This window comes from Armigeres subalbatus, chromosome 1, assembly GCF_024139115.2.
Source record: "Armigeres subalbatus isolate Guangzhou_Male chromosome 1, GZ_Asu_2, whole genome shotgun sequence".
NCBI classification, from domain to species: Eukaryota; Metazoa; Arthropoda; class Insecta; order Diptera; family Culicidae; genus Armigeres; species Armigeres subalbatus.
Window position 1 is genome coordinate 73,514,394 of NC_085139.1, and position 22,898 is coordinate 73,537,291.

The 22,898-nt window shown below is 38.8% G+C and overlaps 1 protein-coding gene across 8 annotated transcripts in view; it reads left to right on the forward strand.

Moving 5' to 3' along the window:
• The window catches only part of LOC134227108 (cadherin-87A), a 1,007,180-nt gene that overhangs the window by 951,917 nt on the left and 32,365 nt on the right, over positions 1-22,898 (forward strand). For all 8 annotated transcript variants that reach the window (XM_062708398.1, XM_062708391.1, XM_062708382.1 and 5 more), the window contains 3 exons: positions 17,950-18,497; positions 18,964-19,102; positions 19,534-19,688. In XM_062708398.1, coding sequence (XP_062564382.1) covers positions 17,950-18,497; positions 18,964-19,102; positions 19,534-19,688 — 842 coding nt within the window. The remainder of the gene's footprint in view (positions 1-17,949; positions 18,498-18,963; positions 19,103-19,533; positions 19,689-22,898) is intronic.

Genomic DNA, 22,898 nt, shown 5'->3' on the forward strand with positions numbered 1-22,898 from the left:
TTGAGGCCTCTTGAAAGGAGGCTTGGAGGCCTCTTGAAAGGAGGCTTCTGAGGCCTCTTGAAAGGAGGCTTGAGGCCTCTTGAAAGGAGGCTCTGAGGCCTCTTGAAAGGAGGCTTCCAGGCCTCTTGAAAGGAGGCTTCCAGGCCTCTTGAAAGGAGGCTCGGAGGCCTCTTGGAAGGAGGCTTCTGAGCCTCTTGAAAGGAGGCTTCGAGGCCTCTTGAAGGAGGCTTGAGCCTCTTGAAAGGAGGCTTCCGAGCCCCTTGAAAGGAGGCTGGAGCCTCTTGAAGGAGGCTTCCAGGCCTCTTGAAAGGAGGCTTCTGAGCCTCTTGAAAGGAGGCTTCGAGGCCTCTTGAAAGGAGGCTTCCAGGCCTCTTGAAAGGAGGCCTGAGCCCCTTGAAAGGAGGCCTCCGAGCCTCGTGAAAGGAGGCTTCCGAGCCTCGTAAAAGGAGGCTTCCGAGCCTCTTGAAAGAAGGCTTCCGAGCCTCTTGAAAGGAGGCTTCCGAGCTTCTTGAAAGGAGGCTTCCGATCCTCTTCAAAGGAGGCTTCCGAGCCTCTTGAAAGGAGGCTTCCGAGCCTCTTAAAGAAGGCTTTCGATACGCTTAGAAGAAGGCTTCCAAGCCTCTTACAACGAAGCTACTGAACTTTTCGAAAAAAAACTTCATGTCTTCAAATGAAGGCTTTCGAACCTTCAGATTCTAGAGTTTTGAAGTCTTTCGAATTTTTAGATTCTAGAGTTTAGTTCGCATATTCTTAAAATATTGTTTAGAATTTGGTTTCGGTCAGACGTTGAAGTTTTTTTTTTTAATTTTCTCGCTAGACGTTTTGTCTTTTTGATCTTTTGTCCTACAGCCCTTCATATACTTTGGTGTTTGTGACGGGCAGGATTCAATCCAGCTTTCCACGCTCGGTAGTGGCGGCTTGTCGGTGTGTAAAAATCAATCGGTCACTGTAATGTTTGACACTAGGTGGAGGAAAGCCCACTGGCGTTCCTGAGTGATGGGAAAAATGGCCTTTTCGGCAGTGAGTTTTCCTCCAGCTAGTGTCAAAAAGTATAGAGACCAATTGATTTTTACACACCGATAAGCCGGCATTACCGAGCGTACAAAGCTGGATAAGTTTTGATTTACTGATCGCCATGCATATTATGTACAATATATACCTTTGAAATATTTTTTTTTACAATTACCAAAACATTATCAATTCTTTTTAGGGTATGTCCATATGCCATACACATAAAACGTCGACAGTTTAGAGAGAGGAGGTGTATGGCGAATGTCTACGGTTTATGCAAAATTTTGAAAGTTTATATGAGCAGTTGTCCACGCTGGGGGAGAAGGGTATTGAAACCTGATCAAAACCTGTTTACGCTGAATATGGACAGCATCTTATGGGAATTACATCCGCCATCACGTATTGTTATCCGAGGTACCCCCTGTGGCCAACAAAGGTACCCTAGGGGTACATGTACTCCAGATTGAGAACCACTTCTTTAGATGACCCAGAACATTTAAACTATCGGGCTATATGTATGTTATACTTCCAGGAGATGTTATTATTTTAACATCCGCCTCTTTCACTTCTCGCTTCTCACTTCTCACTTCCTCGTCGCTCTTTTTTCACATTTTACTTCTCATTTCTTATTTGCTCCTCGCTTATTTCTCACATTTCACTTCTAATTTTTCACTTATCACTTTTCCATTCTCACTTTTCACTTCACACTTCTCGCTTCTACTTCTTACTTTTCAGTTCGTATTTCTCATTTCTTTTCTCTTCTCTTTTCTCACTTGTAACTTTTCACTTCCTACTCGCTTACTTCTTACATTTTACCTCGCATTTCTCACTTTTCACTTTTTGCTTCGCACTTATCATTTCACGCTTCTTGCTAATTACTTCTAAGTTCTCACTTCTTACTTTACGCATTTTTCACTTCTCAGATATAATACTAGAAACGCGGATGAAATAAGAACACCTTATTTTTTGAATGGAGCTTCACAAAATTCATTGTTTTATAAAGGAATAAACGTATTCAATTCGATGCCTATACACATCAAGCGTGCAAGGACACTATCACTGTTCAAGAGACTTTGTATTTCACACGTAAAAGCTGTTTTTTAAACAGTCATATATTTAAGTTTTTGGTATTGACTAATTGTGTATCTTGACGAAGTTTGTGATAACGGATATCTTTTCTTGAACAATGTAAATGATTTTTTATTTCATTAGGGCGCTTATAGACTATTTTTGTTCGCCTCGATGATGATGATTATTTATTGATTTTATTTATTGATTTGTATTTTTACATTCTTTTGTGTAGTCTACAAATGTTTGAGAATCGCGCGCGAATACAGGTATAAATGACTTTTTACGATTTTATGATCAATACTTGAAACATTTGGAACTGTTTGAAGGATACTATGAAAAGTAGTGAGCTCTCAGATAGAACGCGATTTTATCAAGACTTTTGGTATCTACGGAGAGGTAACACAAGTTTTGATTTTTTTCGAGTAAATTAAATTGATTGGTACTAGCGAGAATAGTTTGAGTACGCGCTTCTTGACGAAACTTTTGGCATCATGCGAGAGGTATCACAAGTTTTGTAACTTAATCGGGCTCGCTGTACCACTGATGATGCTTGCAAAACTCTGTGGTGGAATTCAACTGTTTTTTTTACTAACTTATGTTTTTTGCTGTATAGCGATGTTATATGTTAATGTTATTTATATCTGTGGAAATAATCGGATCGTTTATTGTTTGCCAAATCTGATTAAAATTTATCATTATTAATTATCTTAAAGATAAATCGTCTAGCTCAAACCTTTGTAGGGGTATGTGGCGGGACCATCATCATCATCATCATCATCAATCCTCTCTTCTCATTTCTCACTTCTTACTTCCTCTTCGCTTCTCACTTTTCGATTCTCACTTTTCGCTTCTCACTTATCACTTCACACTTCTCGCTACTTACTTCTTAGTTCTCACTTCTTACTTCTCACTTCTCTCTTCTCATTACTCACTTCTTATTTCTCACTTCTTCCTTCCTCCTCGCTCGCTTCTCACCTTTCATTTCTCATTTCTCGCTTCTTATGCTTTGCGATTCTCACTTTTCGCTTCTCACTTATCACTTCCAACTTCTCGCTACTTACTTCTTAGTTCCACTTCTTATTTCTCACTTATCGCACACATACACACGTACAGACAGGCATTTGTTCAGTTCGTTGAGCTGAGTCGATATGTAACACGATGGGTCTCCGAGCCTTCTATGAAAAGTTAGTTTTTTGGAGTGAAATGCAACTTTGTTGTACAAAAAAGGCAAAAATAATACCATATTGGATGGAGTTCGTAGACTGCACTTACGAACGAATTGCAACAATCTTCAAGGTCCGAAATATCGTCATATTCTCCTCTAAGGACAAGCATCACAGAATCCAAAACTAAATTCACTCACGTTTTCAAGGGCTCACCACTCAATACGGAGGCAGCGGAAAACTTTTGTTTTTATTATTTCAGCTTTGCTGCGTGCGGCATGCGTGGAATTACAGTGACTATAAGAATCATAATATTAATAATATTAATAATAATAGTTAATAATAACAGTGTCGTCAAGTGTCAGAATTGGAACAGAATTGTTAGTCAGTTCCATACAAATGCGCGTTCTAAACGAGCAGGAGACCTGTCAAACGTGAAACATGACGTTACTCTGCTTATAGGCCCTTATAGCTTCTCTTCGTGGAATAATAAAAATGACAGTCGTGCGATGCTTTCATATTGAGTGGAGTGCCCCTGAAAACCTGTTTTGGATTCCGAGATGCTTGTCCTTGTTGCAAACCGATACGAGGAAGTTTGTATGCCTTGGCGGCGGAATTGCAGGAGAACTCGTCGCTTAAACATCATTTGATGGCATCGCTCAGAGAATCAAAATTGTTTCCAATTGATTCGGATGACAAAAATAACACTGATTTAATATGTTACGCTATCATCCACAACGATATTTGACCATTTCATGCCTATTCCTTTTGTTCAGCAAATTTACACAACACAAACATTTCAGTGGAATTTGATATCACATAGCAAAGTATGTTTTGCTTAGGTTAATCGCACATAATGGAACGTACACACGGTCAAGCAGTTCGACCAACATTCACTCCACCTCTCGTTTTTCAAACGTCCATCAAGTTTTATCAACAGCAACACGAACAATCAATTTATTCGACCAACAATATCACACACAAACGACCGAAGCGTCAACTTGAGCACCAACCTTCAAAAAATATATGGGGATTTGTGCAACTTCACTACAAATGCTCAAACATGTTCGGCGAACCTTGACTCCACCCCCGACAACTCAAACCAAAATCAAACCGTTTTAATGTTTTCCAACCGAGTCGCCAACTGTCAAATGGTTGTTCGAACAACTTCACACACGTTCAAACAAAGCAGCAACCGAAGCGTTTTCTTGGGGGCTGAGTCAATGTTCGTCAAACTGCTTGACTAGTGTGTACGCTGCATAAGAAATGACAAAAATTAGAAACACAAACAAAATAATTGGAATATTTTTTTGTTTTCTCGCAGCATGAAACCATATGCGTGTGCTCTCTTCGGCATTGTCTTTGAAAATATGCGATGTCGAACTACAACTTTGACACTGTTAAGCGTCAAAAGTTTTGCAGGTTGTAACTTGTAGTTAGGACCCGAGACTAAATTAATGTTATCCATTGTTCTGCATTAGCTGCTAAAAGCAAAGAACATCCTTCATAGAACTTCTGTTCCGTCTTGATCCTATCAAATTTACAACAAATCGAACCAGAGGCGATGAAATTGAGGAATTCTTGAATTATTGTGTTTCTCGAGAATTTTTAGCATTTCTATGATTTTCCTTTCAACGACCGGGTTATGCGCCAGGGTTGTGCGATGTTGGGTAAAATTTTATTTTTATTTTTGGAAGTTTTTGGCTGACAAATATAGTTGCTGTGCATTATACAGTACCATTTTTCATATAATAATTTGCGTAGCGTCAAAATAGCATTTCAAATCTCGTTTCAAATTTATAAACTTACTTTTTATTTGGATCAATTTAAAAAATCACCCTTGACAAAAATACATCCGTTACCTTATGCGAATGATCCGAGTGGAACCGACTGTTCACAAACAACTGTCAAAAGTGCCGATACGAATCATATAGGGCATCTGTTCCATTATTAATAACATGCTCCTATATCAATAACATTTGCAAAACAGGCTATTTAGGCTCAATTTGTGTCGTGTTTTGTTGTTATTCGGCGTGCTCACTGCTGAAAAAAATCACAAAAATGAGAAATAAAACAATTTGCGCACCAATTCTTTGTTTTCGTATGGTATTGATTTGGGTACATGGTATGAATTCAGAGAGCAGTTCCCCTAGATGTTGTTGTTTTTCTCTTAGCTCAGGTAAATAAGAAATCATTATTTTAGGTATTTGGGACAGATAAATCATTTAATTTGTGTATTAACAGGCAAAGGAAATGGATTCCCACGAATATTTCAATGATGTTGACCAAATGCACATTGAATTCCTGGAGGAGGATGAATCATCTGTGAATCAGAGCAGCAAACAACGGAAGATAGATGATGAGGATTTCTCCTTTGATCCATTAGAAGATAAGAATACCGATGAAGAGATCGACGACCAGCCTCGGCATATTGAACATGACCAGAAAATGTTTTGTTTCCCCGTAACAGTCTACACCCGGAACTTTAAAGGACATAAATCTGGACCATCGATTGGAAATATTCAGGTGAACTGTGAAAACGCCGAAGAAGTGATGCATACGGTTTGGAAATATTGTGCGAGCTACGTTCGAAGAGAAGCCGTATTCGAGCCTGTGGTTGGTGGCGATGCGAATAAATATACCGTCCATTGACATGAAAAAGCTACTCCAGACCAAGTGGACATGGACAAGTTCGTCACGTTCCAATGCAAAGCTTCCAAACGAACATACAAACCAACCCAACTATTGGAAAAACCTGAGAAAATTCAGAAATTCCTCAACAAGGATATGAAAGTTTTCGTACATATTTACTCAGATTCTGTTGCTTCAGCCAATATGTACGATATACTGCGAATGCAGCTGTTGAAACCGGAGGAGCGTGACAGGGCTGGTGCGGCTTCTAATCAATCAATTCGAAGCCTTTCCGATGAGCTCAAATTGATCCACGAAAGTTCCTACAGATCTTCAGAAATAAACTGGTCGGTTTGGATGTCCTTTTTGCTCACAAAAGATGCATTTGAACGAGAAGAATTAAAACTGCGGGGAGCACCCCACCACCTAATACACCTATTCAGAACGGTGCCTTCGAATTCACAAAAAGTATTGAACAATACTCGCAAAGATATTGGTATTGAGCAAAATGTAAATAAAGGATTCAAGGAACAGTTTGTTGGTCTTAGAGACGATTTTTTTAAAATTAACAATTTATGTAAACTCTATGCAATTTCAGCTGAATTCATTATTTACAATGCAGGCCGTAAATGAATCGTTGCTGACAGATGTGAGTGGAAGTGTTGTGGCAGCAGAGGATAGCTTCGGAAGAGAGCTAGAGGATGAAGTAGTCGACGCCGAGGATATTGACCATCTGTAAGAATATCAAGTTCCTGAAACCTTTTCCGAAAATTTTAATACAGTTGATTTCCGAATATGTAGGGGAACGGTTCGCCACTTCATCTCATAGCTCCTATTTCCATCCCATCAAAAACAAAGCAATGGTAAGGAATTTAGTTTGTTTATTATTTTTATGTTTTTTTTCAGCAGTGAGCACGCATGTTGACAAAAAGAAGCGATAAATTTGGTGCCTTATTTCTTTGTTTAGCGATGAGATGGATATATGTACAGTGAGATGGAGATCGGAACATTTCCCCTATGAAATAAAAAACTGAAAAGTTTTATTTTATGTTCAGTTTATTTCTCTCTGCTGCAATTTCCGAAACCCATGGCTTTTACAATTTGATTCAATCAAATAGCAGGGTTGAACTTCCCGCAAAGAAAGTATCCACATTTTTGAAAATGTTTGTACAGTCGAATGATGTATACTGGTTTAATGTGTCAGAGATGAAAGAGATCAAGTTAGTTGAGCTATTTTCTTTGAATTTACGTTGCATTTTCTTTTTGCAGTAACCAAAAATTAATTCGATAGGATTAAAAGATGGTGTATAAGGTGGTAAGAAAATAACATGGAATCCCATAGATTTTAGGTACTCTACAATACAATGGTGGCAGTGTATTCTGGCACCATCCAAAATCTATACTGAGTTAAAACCTGGGTGCTTATTAACTGCTCCGCTATTTGCAAAGCTGCGACAACACTCGAAGAATTTCTTTCTTGTAAACGTTCCATCGGTCATGTACGTGTTGAGAATTCCAGAATGTCCCAAAAACATACCAAAGAAACGCGTGCTTTACGGCTGAATTCTCCACGATAGATAAGCTTTTTTAAGAATGATTGGCTGGGACACGTATACTTAATAAAGTAGCAGAGAACTCTACGTCCTCCCATCGGTGCCACGGGAAGTTTTGGAACTGTTGTGTGCAAGCTGTAACGTTAGGAATCGTTTTGGTAGAACGTGAAACACAGAAAGAACTAAGGCATACAGAATAGGAAAGGCCGAGTCCCAACCCATGATCTCCTGCTCATAGGCAGAAACGATAGCCGCTAGACCACCGATCATGTCTCCGACGAGGCCGATTTGGTATTGAGATATCGATGAAAATTTTACCTGTACTGCCGCTGAAAGCATAACTGTATCATGTTGATATGAAATCCATTTCAAAACGGAAAAGTTATGCTTGCAATATAATCTAAAAATGATCAGAACTTGAAAAGTTCTTGCGGCCTGAATATTTATATAATTTGATAAAATTTCCTCGATTTTTAGGAGAAATATTGCTTTTCCATTATCGATTATCGAATATATTTACAAACTTATAAAAAGTCACCGGTCACAGGAATTAAAAAAAAGCAATGGTTTCAATCAATTATTTCTAACTGCTTGAATTTCATATTACCTCCAGGATTTAGCTATCCATAACAAACTACCAAAAAATTGCATGATTGTCAAAGAATCTGTTTTTGGAGCTCAGAGCGGTCTTTAAGACTGACGTACAGACTGAACACTTAACACCTAGACAACGGACAGGACACATAACACCCAGTGGACCGGTGAAGAATTTTTCGATCACCAAAAGTTTCCTCCTTACCGGGGCGGGAATCGAACCCACGCTGCATAGCCCATGCGTCTAGACGATTGACGTCGGTATCCGCACGGCCACGAAGCTCACCAATAGACCTTTTGAGGTTTAAAGAAGACTTTCTTCGTGGGCTTTTAATAATCCATTCAATCGTGCTTTATCATAACTTCTAAAATATTTAATTAAGGTGACTCGGGGAGGCACTATACACCGTGTTATTTTTCCTATCTTTTGTCTCTTTCTAGCATTGCCACCTCGTAATTTTGGAGCGGCGTATTTCGGTTTTCAGTTGTTCGATGTAACTGTAAATGTATCAGCATATAGAGTGCGAGTAAGCACGCGCCGGTGATACTTTTTCAAAATCATATTTGTTGTAGGAAAAAAATTAAGCATTCAATGATGAAATGATGACGATTTGATGATTGTTTGTGCTTCCCGTGTCACCTTAATCGCATTTGTAGATTACAACAACTTCTATTTCATCTCTGTAAAACCTAAACATCTTTGAGCGCTTTAGGGATTTTAAAGTGCCTGAAGTCCTACACAACAATCAGTAGTCTATTGCTTTTGGATCCCAAAAACATCTAAGGTTATTGTTTGGACTCTGATTAACTTAAAATCATCTTCACTAACACACAAACTCTTGCCATCCAATGATTTCATATGTTTTTACCACGATCATGGGTAGGACAATGCTTTGACTGTCCCACCCAGGAAAATTCATGCGTAGGACATGTCCTACCTGTCCCACCCACTCCCGGCGCCACTGCTTCCAAGTATATCCTTCGGCGTGTAGAATCCTCGAAATGGAAGCTATACTGATTGTTACTTTGAAGACGTGTTCGAACCTGGCTTTCGCTTCATCCAGAAACATCGTGGGGTTAGATTTGAATAGGTCAAAAATCCACTGTCGCTTCTCAATACCAAACTGAAGAAATACTCTCTTACGGTCCTTACGAGACATAAGTTCATTTTCTTGATAACAATGAATCCAGTTGCAGATTGTACTGTGATGTTTCCCGTAAATCCTTGCACATTGCACTTTGGAAAAGCCCAAGAAAAAGAACGCATATAATGCATGGTATTTAGTATTGGATGAAGCATGCCGGCCCAAAACTTCCTGTTTGATTCTCTGCATTGAAAATTAGATTTATTCCCTGATTTTGAACTGTATGATATTAGCTGCTGATTCACTACTTGTTTTGTTTGTTGACAAACGAAAACATAAATATGTTGACGTTTTTTTATTTACATTACGGTGGCGCACAACTATTGATCATGGCGCATGGATGAGTGGCGCGTAACTTGTTTGGCCTTCTGCTAATTTTAGAAAAGAATCGCAATAATATTCACAAGAAAGAAAGAACATTTTTAGCAGCAAAATTAAAAACCTGCCATCCACAGTCACCACGTGCTGTCTACTTCTATCATTCTGAATCGATATTTTCATTTGATATTATAGTGATAAAACTAGACCTGTGCGCTGCCGCCGCCGATGATTTTGGGTCGGCGCGCCGCCGATCATTGTTTTGCCACGCCGATGACTAATCGCAATAAAAAAAATCAATTAACTTAAGTCGAGTCGAGCCAAGCACAAGACACTGAAAACGGCCTAATAATTGAAGTCGAAATACGTATCTGTAAAGAAATACATCGTGGTGGAGCTAATTGGAATAGTACTAAACTAGTCTTATGACAGTTCATAAATGTTGTTAAGGTGGATCTCGTCAAAATTCAATTTCAAATCTACCTCAAGCGATGGTGTCTCTAAGTCGGTGTAGTGATATACATTTTTTTGGTTAATTAATAGGTTTATTGATTAGTTTGAGAGTTTGAATGAGGCTTTATCTAAAATAATAATACATAAATTGTTAAACTGATCTTTGGCTTTATTCAGTCGGGTACCTAAATTTGTAGGTGACTCGCAAAATAGGTTTGTTGTGGTTCATAATAAGCTTTTGTGGGTCCTGGATGTATGCCCAAATCTTCCCTATTCTTAAAGCATCTGGCATTAGTGCAGGAAAATTATTGCAGCTTAGAAATTTCAAGTTAAGTTGCACATTAGTTATATTGACATTTTTTTTATTTATTTAAATCAATTTAATTGATCAGTTTTCTTTGTTTTTAGATTTGTGCTACTGGGACAGTTGGCTAATAAGACAAACTGATTTAGCAAAATAATTAAATCCCAACTGTGAATGCTTTACCGATTTTTTTGTTCCGACTCCACAGTAAATAATTTATATTTTAAAATCAATGTCTTAATATAACTGACAAAACCACTTGCTGAGCATCAGCAAATCAAATATTGCTGGGCGAATATTAAGAGCCTCAGTCAAAAACGCTTCTTATTTTCTTATTCACAGCCATTGTAACACAGAACTGGGGCGTTGTCGCCTCGCTGCATAGTATTTAGTCAAGATATTTAGTTAAAACGTCAGGTATTTTCAAACATTACGAAAATTTAATTTAATTGTATTGTCTGTGAATTATTTAAAACTGTATTGCAAAAGCCTTATTGTAAAATTCCTGGTTTTTCTGAAAATATTCAAAGAAGTATCGTTTAAACACTCATTTATGAATTCCTTCGAAAAACACTCCAGAAATTAGTTTGGAAATAAATCAAGAAATTTATTTGATAATTCCTCCAGATATTCCTCCGAATTTTTTTATTTTTAAACCTTAGAAGATTATTTAGGAATTAGGAATTTGGGTATTCCTTTGGAGATTCCTTACAAAATTTCGCCGAAAATTCCTTAAAAATTTCCATTACGAATTTCTTCAGGAAATCCTTCATGATTTTTTTTTCTGAAATTGTTAAAGGAATGCTTTCGGATTTTGTTCCACGAATTACATTCTCCTTCGGAGACTCCTTGAGGAATTCCTTTGGAAGTTTCTTTAGCAATTCCTACTGAAATTTCTTTAAAAATTCCATTCATTGATGATGTCTTCGGATTTTTTTTTGAGAATTTCTTCGGAAATTTTTCCTTTTGAAATTGTTTCGGCAACTTTTTCATGAATGGCTGGAAAGAATTCTTCTAGATATCCATAAGGAATTCATTCAAAATTTACCAAATGATTTTTTCAGAACTTCTTCCAGCAATTCCTTTAAAACATTCTTCGGGAATTCTTCCGGAACTTCCTGCAGGAATTTCTTTGAAAATGCCTCCATCTTTCCGAAAGTCTTTTACTGTTTGTTGTTTATTTGTGGATTTTTTTTTTCGAAAATTCAATAAATAACTACATCGCAAACAACTTCATTTTCAATAAATTTCAAAGAATTGCCTGTAAAATCTTTCGAAAAAAATTCTAAAGAAATCTCCGAAGGAAATCTCGGAGGTTTTTCGAATAATCTTTTAAAGAAGTCCCTGGAAGAATATCCGATGGAAATCCGGGCGGTATTTTTTTGATTATTTAAGAAATGAAATTCTGGAGGAGTTCCCAAATAAATTTTTGGAGGTAATTTTGAAGAAATTTTATGTTGAGTTTAGTGCAGGAATTCCCAAATAAATTTTTGAAGGCATTTCCAAAAGAGAACCTGAATGGATTTTCGAAAAAAATTCCTGAAGGAACTTCTAGAAGAGTTTTTGAAGGCAAAATACTTCCGAATTCTTTCGTAATTCCCTTAGAAATTCTTCCGGATATACTTTCCGAAAATCATTCGCAAATTCCTTTTGAAATATCGACGGAAAATATTTTAGAATTCCTCTAAAAATTCCTCCAGAAATTCATTTACAGATTCCTTCGGAAGTATGTTTACTCTTTGAAAGTTTGCTTAGGAATTTCATCGGAAATTAATATGGAGGATTATTTTAGGAATTCCTTCGGATTAAAAAAAAACGAAATTCCTCTAGGGGTTCCTCAGCAAGTTCTTTGACAATTTTTCCTTAAATTCCCATAGGAATTCTTTCAGAACTATCTTAAGTAATTCCTTGGGAATTTATACGGGTAATCCTTTGAAAATTCTTTGATAACTTTAGGAAGAAGCTCTTGGACATTTGCCTTAGTAATTTCGTCACAATATTCTCTATTTCTTTTGATTTTTTCGGGAATCTCTTCAGAAATTTATTCAAAGAAATTTCTTCATAAATTGCTTTTGGGAACCATTCGGAAATTCCTCTAGGAATTCCCTAGAATTTTTTTTCGAAATTTGCTGAAAAGATTCTTTTTGATTTTTCTGCGGGAATTCCATCGGTTCCCTAATGTAAACTATTTTTAAAGTCGGTGCTACCGGGCAAAATTATAAAATACATATACACATAATAAGCAAGGCCTGTGTGCCCAATCCTTTGTTCCTTACGACGAATAAACGAGTCTACATTTAGCATGCAAGCAAACAAGCTAGTTCGGTTTTGTATTTCCTTGGTGTGATTTGTGGGAAGTCAGTCGTGGGATCAATAGTGAAGTTGGTCAAGTTCAGACGAAGTATTTTAACACTAAGTTCTATCGAAAATTCCTTCAAAAATTTTGACAGAAATGTTTTCGCTATTTCCTCGGAGAGTCCTTTCTGAACCCCTTCGAAGATATTTTCAGCAATTTTTCCGGAAATTGTTTTAGGAATTCTTTCGGAAACTATTTCATTCCTTAATAAATTTCCGAATGAAATCCTAAAAGAATATTATATGGTTTTACCTGTGGTTTTACTAAAGGAATTTCCCAACGATAACCTAAATGGTTTTTGAAAAAATGCCTAAATGAGTTTTCGCAGTTTTCATAGGGTTTTAGGGTCTGTTCACAAATTACGTAACGCAAAAATCGGAGTTTTTTACCCCCTCCCTCCCCCACGTAACAAAAAGTAACAAAATTATTTTGAGCTTTTTAGTGGAATGTTTTCACCTGTCATAAGACGAGTTTGTACAATCCCATTGAATTCCACCACTTAATTGTATCTTGACAGATACGTATTTCGACCAAAAATATGAAGTTTTTTTTCTTTTTTATATGAAACATGTGGATTTTTGGTATTTGTTTGAACATTGCTAGGTTTAGGATAACAATAAGTTTTCTCAACACATGATCAAAATTCTAGTATTGAAATATTATTCTATTCCATTCCATTCAGACTATTATACAATGTAGCTAGTTGAGGCACTACAGAAATTCCGTTTCAGAGAAGTACCGGAGATCAATAGTCTGTCGGGAATACATTTCGGTTTTTTATGGAATCCAATGTTGCTACCAAATCCTGAAAGCTGCACCAGAACATGTATAGCCAGTGCTCAGCTCCTTCAGCTTATAGTATCTATAATACGGACTTTTTGTTTTCCCGTTCTGAAGCACTGTAAACCCCAACCTTTTGAAAACACATAACAACAAAATCCGTCGACAAAATTTACAAAATCTGAGGCCACTTGTGAGTAGCTCGAGAACTGCCGTTCTAGGATTGCTTGTACTTAATTAGAAATAAGATTATTAGGTACTTTGCGATTTGGGCGTACATGGTTTAAGAAATTCGTGCTCAAACAAGCATTTCCTGGGAAATAACGGAATGTATTCGAAAAGCCAAGAGTGACAATTATAATAATTTAGCGAGACAGATCTGCCGAAAAATATGTCTCGATTTTTTAAGCAAATCGGTCCCGCCATTTACTGGATTCCGTTAATGACCAATACGATCAACATATTCCTTATATGCATAATTTTGTGGTAAAAGTGGAGAGATGAAAATTCAATTTGTTAGAATTAAAACTCTTTAAGATGCTTTTCTAATCAGAAAACAAAATTCCAATAAGTGTCGTCCCATGAAATAGCATTTTATGCAGAAATGGAGGAGAAACCGCGCATCAGGATTTCAGCAATGATGCAAACAGACTTGATACTAATTTCAATAATTTTTCGAACAAAGTTCAGTATCTTTAAGGATTTTTGAGAAATATACATCAAAACAGACAACTGTGAGATAAAAAGTGACTACTGAGCTAATATGAGCCAATTATGCGTGGAAGGGCAGTTGAGCGTATTCATCGTCTTGATCAAGATGTGTCAGAAACCGGTTCAATCATTCATAAAAAAAAATCAAATTCAAATTCAAAAATCAAAAATTTTCATTTGCGTTATGCGTAACATTTGGTAGTACTCACCCCCTCCCCCACCTTTTAGTGTAACAAAGTATAACGCAAGTTGGACCTCCCTCTCCTCCCAAACGCGTTACGTAATTTGTGAACAGACCCTTACAAAGGAATTTCTGATGAAACGTAAAAAAAATCGTAGTTTCCTTCGGAAATCCATTCAGGAACTCCACCAAGAACTTTTTTGTCATATTTTACCAAAATTTGAGGAAAATATTCAATTTGGTTGGTCATCGTGCCCCGCTTAAACATTGCCCAATTGTATATGTAACTCAAATAATAGTAGTTAGAATTTTTCTGAAATTTAAATATATTGAGAAATAAATCGACTGGAATTTATCAGAATCCTGAATTAGTCTTTTGACACCGAAGTCTAATTCTCAATACTGCTCAAGGGTTACGAAAAGTAAAGCAGGATTCGTTTTTAAATTTTGACTCATCAAAATCAGAGAAAAATGAAATAGTTTTAATTTAAATAACATTTTGAGATCAGGTACTTATTAGTTTCGCTGGTAATTTACTATGGAATGTGCTGTTTGATGATCGACAAACATAGAATATTACAAAATTAATCCACTGAAGTCGACTTTTATACGGGCGATTCGTACGTTATCCACTGATTTGTTTATTTCTCTGTCAACAAAGGAATTTGCACACAAGTTGAAACTTTCCTGGTTGTATACTATCCTTATTAACTTTAATTTCATTTCAGGTGTCGTTGACTAATGAAATATGTATCTGAGAACCAAGCGTTGTAGTTTAATAAGAACCTAAAATGGCCTTGCAGCTTCCGGAACATGTGATCCAAGGGCATGTGCTAATTCAGGAACGTTGAATAGTCTTACTAACCGCAATATAATTGGTCTTGGGATCCACAGTGCTTATGTATATGGGGAAGCGGAAAATTTAACTGGAAGTGTCAAATAATCAAGAAATTGCAACGATCTGGTGTGTTGTGGAGAAAACAATCATGCTCGCACTTTAGTCGATCTAGCAATGTGCTCAACCAAAGACTAATTGCTCAACTATTGACAGTTTAAACCTAGGTTTGAACGCAAACGAGCAAGATCATCTGCAGTCAAACCTCCAATAGTCGATGTTGAACGGACTCATGGGAATATGAGATGTGAAATAGAAAATGCTTTGGAAGGTGTTTGAATGGATTATCACAATAGCCCAAAAATATGTTTAACTAGTCGACCCGGCAGACATTGTAGGCGAAAATGCGCGTTGTGAACTAGGTACCCATACGAAATTTTCATTCGAATCCTAATTCCGGGGGGCCATGGCCCCGGGCCCCCACATAACCTCATGTACCAAAATCAACCATTTCGTACATTTAGGGCCCCACGAAAACTGTCCGGCCCACCGAACCACCGAATAACAACATTTTTTCACGGATTAATGCTTCCTGGGATCAGCAGTGTTTATGTTTATATATGCATATGAAAACATAAAACGTTTCACTGTGAAATGCAAGGTTGTGGTTTAGTTTGAAACTATAACCGAAATTGATTTATAGCATGGCGCTGCTAGTAATTGTTTTAAAACCTAATGATTGATAATATTCGAGAGAAAAACTAACCTAAACCTATTATTTAATTGGTCACAACTGAAAACAAAATTTATTCAATAAAAGGACGACGAACCGTATTTATCCTAACTGATTGCTGATTCGCTATTTTGAATTTATTTCGGTTATCATTTTAGTTAAGTTGACTTGTAATTCAACCAGAATGATAACAATTCTAGTTATCAATATAACTGGATAATTAAGTTTGTTATTAATAAGTTATTCTGCTTTGCACTCTGTCCAGCCGACTGTTATTTACATAAATGGTCATGGCATCATGATTTGATTATAAATAGTCTTCAGTAAATGCAAGATCGTAGAAAGCATAGTGCTTTTCTCTCCTGCTCCTCAAGAAAGCGTAATTGGGTGAGTGCCTAGAGACGACGCCGTACAATCACTCGATTCGAGTTCGAGTCCCAGTGAATGCCAACATTTTTTTCAATGCGTAACGAAGTCGGCAAAGAAGATTTAACTATTTTGGTCGATAAAACAGTGATGGCTGATAACTAAATAATAACTAAATTAGTTATTTGAGTTAATAACATGTATAACAAAATGTGTTATCAATTTGGTATCAGTGATAACCTAATTTGTTTTCAGGTAGTTATTTCAGGAACAAAATTCTGGTATCATTTTTGTTATGTTGGCTGTTAATTCAGCCAAAATGATAACAAGTTCAGTTATCAATATGTTTGATAACCGGATAATAGAATTTGTTATCAATTAGTTATTCATTTTTGCTCGGGTAGTGTCAAAATAATAAATATGTTCTCATCTTGTCCTCAGAATTATATTGAGGGAAAAGACACAAATTTGTTGCATGTACTTCCCTAACAAATTGATAGCAAATGTATAATCTGTAACATTGATACTTCCTACTATCTCTAGTAGGATTGATATTAATATTTATTATGTAGTTTCAAATTACTCAATGACATCTGATCCCATGTAGCGACAACAGGAACAACCGTGGTGCTTCGGAGTTTATCCCTTCATCCCAGCAGAACATCCAACGCATCCTGACGCCACAAACACTAAATATGCGACCATAATAACCGAGCGCTATCCAATTCACTAAATTGGTTCTCCCCGACGACGACGACGACGGGGCGGACGCGTCGTCGACAGTTTCGCACTTATCAGGAGCAGTTATCGAGAGGCCCCATAGGTACCCATTCGAGCTGGCATTAGCACGCATGAGATATGTGATAGAAATCCAATGAAATTGGATGTCACCAACCGCATTTCAGCTGATTACAATGAACGCAATGGGCGCACATCGAGTTTTGTCTGGCTATTTATTGTCGGCCCTCCGGGTCGACTCCCGCGTTTGCGGTTGTCCTGCGTTCGAGTGCCTATGCGAGAGTCAATGGGAAGCCAACAACGTGGGTTATTCCAGAGGTCCTCAAATCCGTTGCCGGGTCATGTCTCAAAGCTAACCTGTCAACAAGGGGATTTTCGTGCCATGACACGCATTTGTATTTATATTTGAGCACGGGTGGAAGTTCGGTGAGCCCTGGGTGGGTGGATAGGTATTTATAGGCGTTGTTGCGTTTGAAAACGAAACAATTTTAGCGAATCAACGCCCCCGTCGTCGTCGTGTTCCAGCAATGGCAAACCAAGCGCGTGTCACTGACAGTTATGATTGTGAACAACCGATATGACATGGTGCGGTGCGGATTGTATTATTTCAGCTTAACTACCTACAATAAATTGTTCCGAGCGTTTGACTCATATACGATAAATTGCTCTCGGGAGAGCTACTCGTATTGACACCAATAATAACGCGGCCATAATTGACCGTGCTCTTATCGTAGATCGTTGAAGTTGATGAGGCTAACGGGGGGCGATCTTGACTGATATTGCAAAATGGTGGCATTTTCACTAATTATGGCACCGAAACGAGGGACATGATGTTGAACGATTGATTTGTCAACACTAACGAATCACTATGCAGCAGCGTTTGGGACATTCCTAAATTTTATTTTATTTCGATGTTAAATTCTTAATAAGTGACCACTTGAGATAACAATAGTCAATCGGTTCCATTTCATTTTAAAAATCTAATTTTACATTGGCTTTATTTCAGGTCTGATCCGCACCAAAGCCCGTATCGATTATGAACAAACGCCAACGATCCAGTTCAACGTCACCGTGGTGGACACCGGAATCCCGCAGCTGACCTCTACGGCCGAGGTAACGGTCGACGTCATCAACACCAACGACAACGATCCGGCCTTCGACGAGCCCGAGTACGAAATGTCCGTCGTGGAGAACGCACCCATCGGAACGGTCGTTGGTACGGTGTCGGCCCGGGATGCCGATTCGGGACCGTACGGTCAAATAACGTACTCTCTGGTCGGTGACCACAGTGCCACCAGCTTCGCCATCGATCCGGACACTGGCGTCATAACGGTGCGCGACGCTACATCCCTGGACCGCGAACGGACGACTGAAATAGGGCTCACTGCCATCGCCACCGATAGGGCGCCGGATGGAACCAGCCGGTCCACCACGGCACCGGTCACCATCAAACTGTTGGACGAGAACGACAATGTGCCGACCTTCTCGCAGAAGATTTATCACGCTACGGTAGCGGAAAATGCAGCACTCAATCCACCGGCAGCAATCTTGCAGGTAATTTGTTTTGCGTCCGGCCTGTCGTGACCGGTTCCGATTGGGAGGCTTTTTTCAGGAGGGAGGGTTCGCGCAATGTCCGTGTCACCGAGCATAGAAAATTAATTTATAATTGAACAAAAACAAATGGCCGCAGTGTCGCTGTTCGTTTTTTGGTTGCACGTGTGCCCCTGCGAAAGTCTGAAATCTCAAATGGCTGAATACAAAGAGGCAGCTTTGGACAGTTTCTAATGTTGATGTTTGCTATACAATATAATTTTTAGCTAAACTGAATAAAATGTTGACTGCCTTAGAGATGGTTTTCTATTTTCCTCATTTCGTTGAATGGGATTCAATACAATGGATAGACATTATTCTGGTCGAAAACCATCAACAATTCTTGATTTTCAGCCATTTAGGTATTCACGCTTATTCATGAAACTTGATTCCTAATGCATTGTACCGTGAACGTTTCTCTTCAACACAGGTTTTGGCCACCGATCCGGACGAGGGCCCGGCCGGCGACGTAAAATATAGCATCATCGGTACCGATATTGAAAACACCTTCCGGCTGGACGCAAACTCTGGCATCCTGTATCCGTACGCGAGTTTGCTGGGACTCGATGGTGAGTTGGGTGGGGGTTTTGCCTTTCACAAACGTACAGTTCCGTGGGTAACGTTTGTTGTGTGCTTAGCTTAGGTTAGTTGCCGTGCCGTGTCCGGCTCGTCCTATTTCGATGAAATTCAATTCGATGAAAGTTGATTTTGAATTATGTTTAGTTCGAGTGTGGATGGGTGCGGATTTCGGCGAGATGCAATTGAATGGAAAATTTATGATTTTGATTCGCGAATTCGTTACTATAGGCGTCGATTTGGTTTTATCGGTTTTTAAATGCGAAATTTATGCTACAGTGATCAATTTATGAAAGCAATTCATCTCCATACATGAATTCCATTCATAGTTATTTTTTCTCATCATTTTCCATCAAACATCTGACACCTCGTTCCCGGCATAAATTCAGGTGGATTAATTCTGGTTATGTTACTACCCCCACAGGCAACTACCGTATTCAAATCGAAGCCCGCGACGGGCTTGGTTCCGGTCCTCACAGCGATCAAGCCGAAATTAAAATCGAAATACAGAGCATCAACCAGCATCGTCCGATTTTCATCATGCCGGCGTTGTCAAACGCCACGGTGGAAATACCAGAGGTAAGCATGCCATCCATTCCCCACCCATACCTCCAACTAACCTCCTAGGCGTGAAAAATTCCTTAGACCATGGCAGCGTTTAATTTTTTGCTTCAAAATTGGGAATTGAGTTGCTTGTCGTCGTCGGTCGGTTGTCGGTGCTTTTGTGTGGAATTGGTTGCTTTGCTGCTGCTGCTGCTGATGCCGTGCTGTTTGTTACACCTTCATTATCGCGTAATTCCATTCGGCGTGGGATCCGTTTTTCCTTTCTTTCTCTCGCTCACGCGGTTGGATTGAAGTACCTTTGCGTTCAAAATCCCATCCTCGCGGCAGCTGGTTGAGTGGTGCGCGTCGCCTCTAACGGGCGTCGACGTTGATGGCATCGGTGACAACTGCTTTAATTGAGTTTTTCATTAAAATTCTGTTGGTGGAAAAGTTGTGTTGGCCGCATTTTCGGCATAGGATTTAGAGATAGACAAATGACGGACGGATGCTAGTGAAGGACCTGAAGGAATAACTGTTTCAGCTCTTATCGCTGCTGATGATGAGTTGATGAATAATGCAGGTATTCTAAAGAGAGCCAATGCAATGATCAAAGGAATCGATTAGATTGTCGGTTGGTGAACGAAAAGTTGGGTTTTATCGTGAGCTATTTGTTTTAATCGTTATTATGTTTTGTGTTCGATCGACGTTACACACTAATTGTGATGTGAGAATATTTACAGTCAACGCCCAAAAGGTATTTGTTTAATTAATTTCCCAGCATCTAACGAAATGAAGATATTAATGCAAAAGTCTTTTGAAATAACGTTCATATGCCAAGCAAGGTGAAAGCACCTGTCGATATCAAACTTCATTTGATAAAGGTATGCTCATATATCATTGTATTATTGTATTATTCAAAATATTTATTGGTCGAAAGCGTCGAAATTTTTTTTAACCGTTACGATTAAAAGTTATTAAGAATGGAAAAAATGGAACATTGAACTGCATTAGCGCCATATAAGGTTGGTGTCTTCATCTTGGCTAAATACGAGAAAGGCAGTATCACTACTCTGTGAATTAAGTTTTTTTAACTATCATTTATTATATTCACATCTGTAACTGGACAAACAATTTTTGGGACACAGCAATGAAAGGAAGACATACAAATGTAGTTTATTGATAGATAACAAGAGAAAGGCATTCCTAATGGATTGTGACAGCAAAATAAATGGGCAGACGATTATAGTCTTACATCATTAACTTTCAAAAACTGGTGGCCAAGGGACATGTATTCGAAATCAAGACCCGGCAGCATTTCCCTAATAGAATCCGGAGATATTCAGTTAGTGCATATCTGGGGCCACGATGCTCCTCGCACACCCACACGACATGATCTATGTTCTGATAATCTGCATCGCAAACAAAGAGATTCCCACTTGAAAAAGATGTGCATTTGAAGAGTAGTGATTGGACATTAGACGACACATGGTGCGAATGAAGTTTCGTCCTAAATTCAATTTTTGAAGCAAGACCGCTTCGACATCTGTTGGCGAATTCAATACAGCCATCTACCCATCTCCTTATTTGACCATTTTTGTTGCCAGCTGATCAAGGTAAATTGTTATTGAACGTCTTAGGGGAAATGCTACACAGTCAAAAGACTTCACTAATCCATTTACTTACACTATAATCTTCGTAGATCATAGTGTAAGTAAAATGGAATAGTGAAGTCTTTCAACTCTGATCAAGGTTCCCTGACGAACTAATGAGAGAAATTCATCGAAGATGATTTGTCGATCTTAAATATCACATTGCACAGCGCCCACCTTAGCCAGAGAGTCCGCTTTCTCATTTCCCGGGATCGAGCAATGAGAAGAAACCCAAGCCATAGTGATTGTGAGGGACCGTTTTGATAAAGCACTCAAAGCTTTCCGTATCCCATTCAGAAGATACGCTGAGTGGTTAACCGGTTGAGTAGACCGAACAGCTTTATGGCGGAACTTAGGAACATAGACTGTCGGTGAAGATGAAAAAGTGGTCAGAAGGTAGGGATGCGATTGGCTCGAGACCGATCGGATTATATAAAAAAAAGTCATTTGACTGTACAATAGTAAATATGAAAAGTGTGATTATTGATAGTTGAGAAATCTGAAGCAAGAAATGAGAATGACATTTTCAGCCTGCCAAATAACATTTCGGCCAAACCACCTAACCACCGGTAAAAACCACCCTCCGTATCGGACCCTAGATTTGGTGCTTATTAACAGGACACACACTATCGGTCATTCTCACTGGTGAACAGAGCTGCCCCGTACAACGAATTGGTGATGCTTGGAGACTTCAACTCACTAACTCACTGCGGTTTTTTCGGCTCTGATCTTGAACGATCGTAATTTCACGTTGCTGCTACAATGTTTTTGAGCAACTAATGCGTGGGTACTCTATCTCAAATAATGGAATAATGGAATTGTAAACCGAAGCGGTCGCTCCCTAGATCTCTGATTTACTGGCGTTCGTAAAAACGTTAAGATTACATCCAGCTATCGAAGAAAGATTGTCCGAATGTTGTAGCTGGCAAGTAAACAATGAAAAAGACGGGAGAACAAGCCAAGCAACCGCAAGCAGTCGCCGAGGGACCGCTGGATGGTAGTGCAAACTGAGCCATCGAGTAGGTTCATCAACAGTGGCGCTTCTCGGTATATGACGAAGAGCCGATTTTTTTCACGTTTCAGTTCCACGTTCCGTTGAGTTTCAGTCGATATTAAATTGAGCGAGGTGTTTTACGTCCCAAACCTTTCAAAACAATATGAAACTAGTTGATTGTGGTGTGCACATCGTGTGCGCATCGTTTCCGAAGGGCGCAAGTAAAGAATCGAAGCAGAAATTAGGCATCGTACATGCCGGTTTCAGAATGGCATAGTAGAGAGAAGAAACCGGTACCTGAAAGAGATAGCGCTCTGCATGCTGTTGGAAGCGAAGCTAGATCTAACGTATTGGGGCGAGCCAATTCGCCCCTTTTGAGACGTGGTACAAAAGACTTTCATTATATGAGCTTTGATTTTTTAGTGTTGATAGTCTACTTCAATTAGCACAAGGCTTATCGGCTGTTGGAAACGAAGTCGGGACGGATCATCATCAGGCGAGATGTGCGAAAGTTCCTCGAGGATTGGCGTATCGTCAGGTGTAACGTTCACTTCGGTGGCACCTGCAGCTGCATCTGAACCCGTAGAAGAATACATGAGCAAT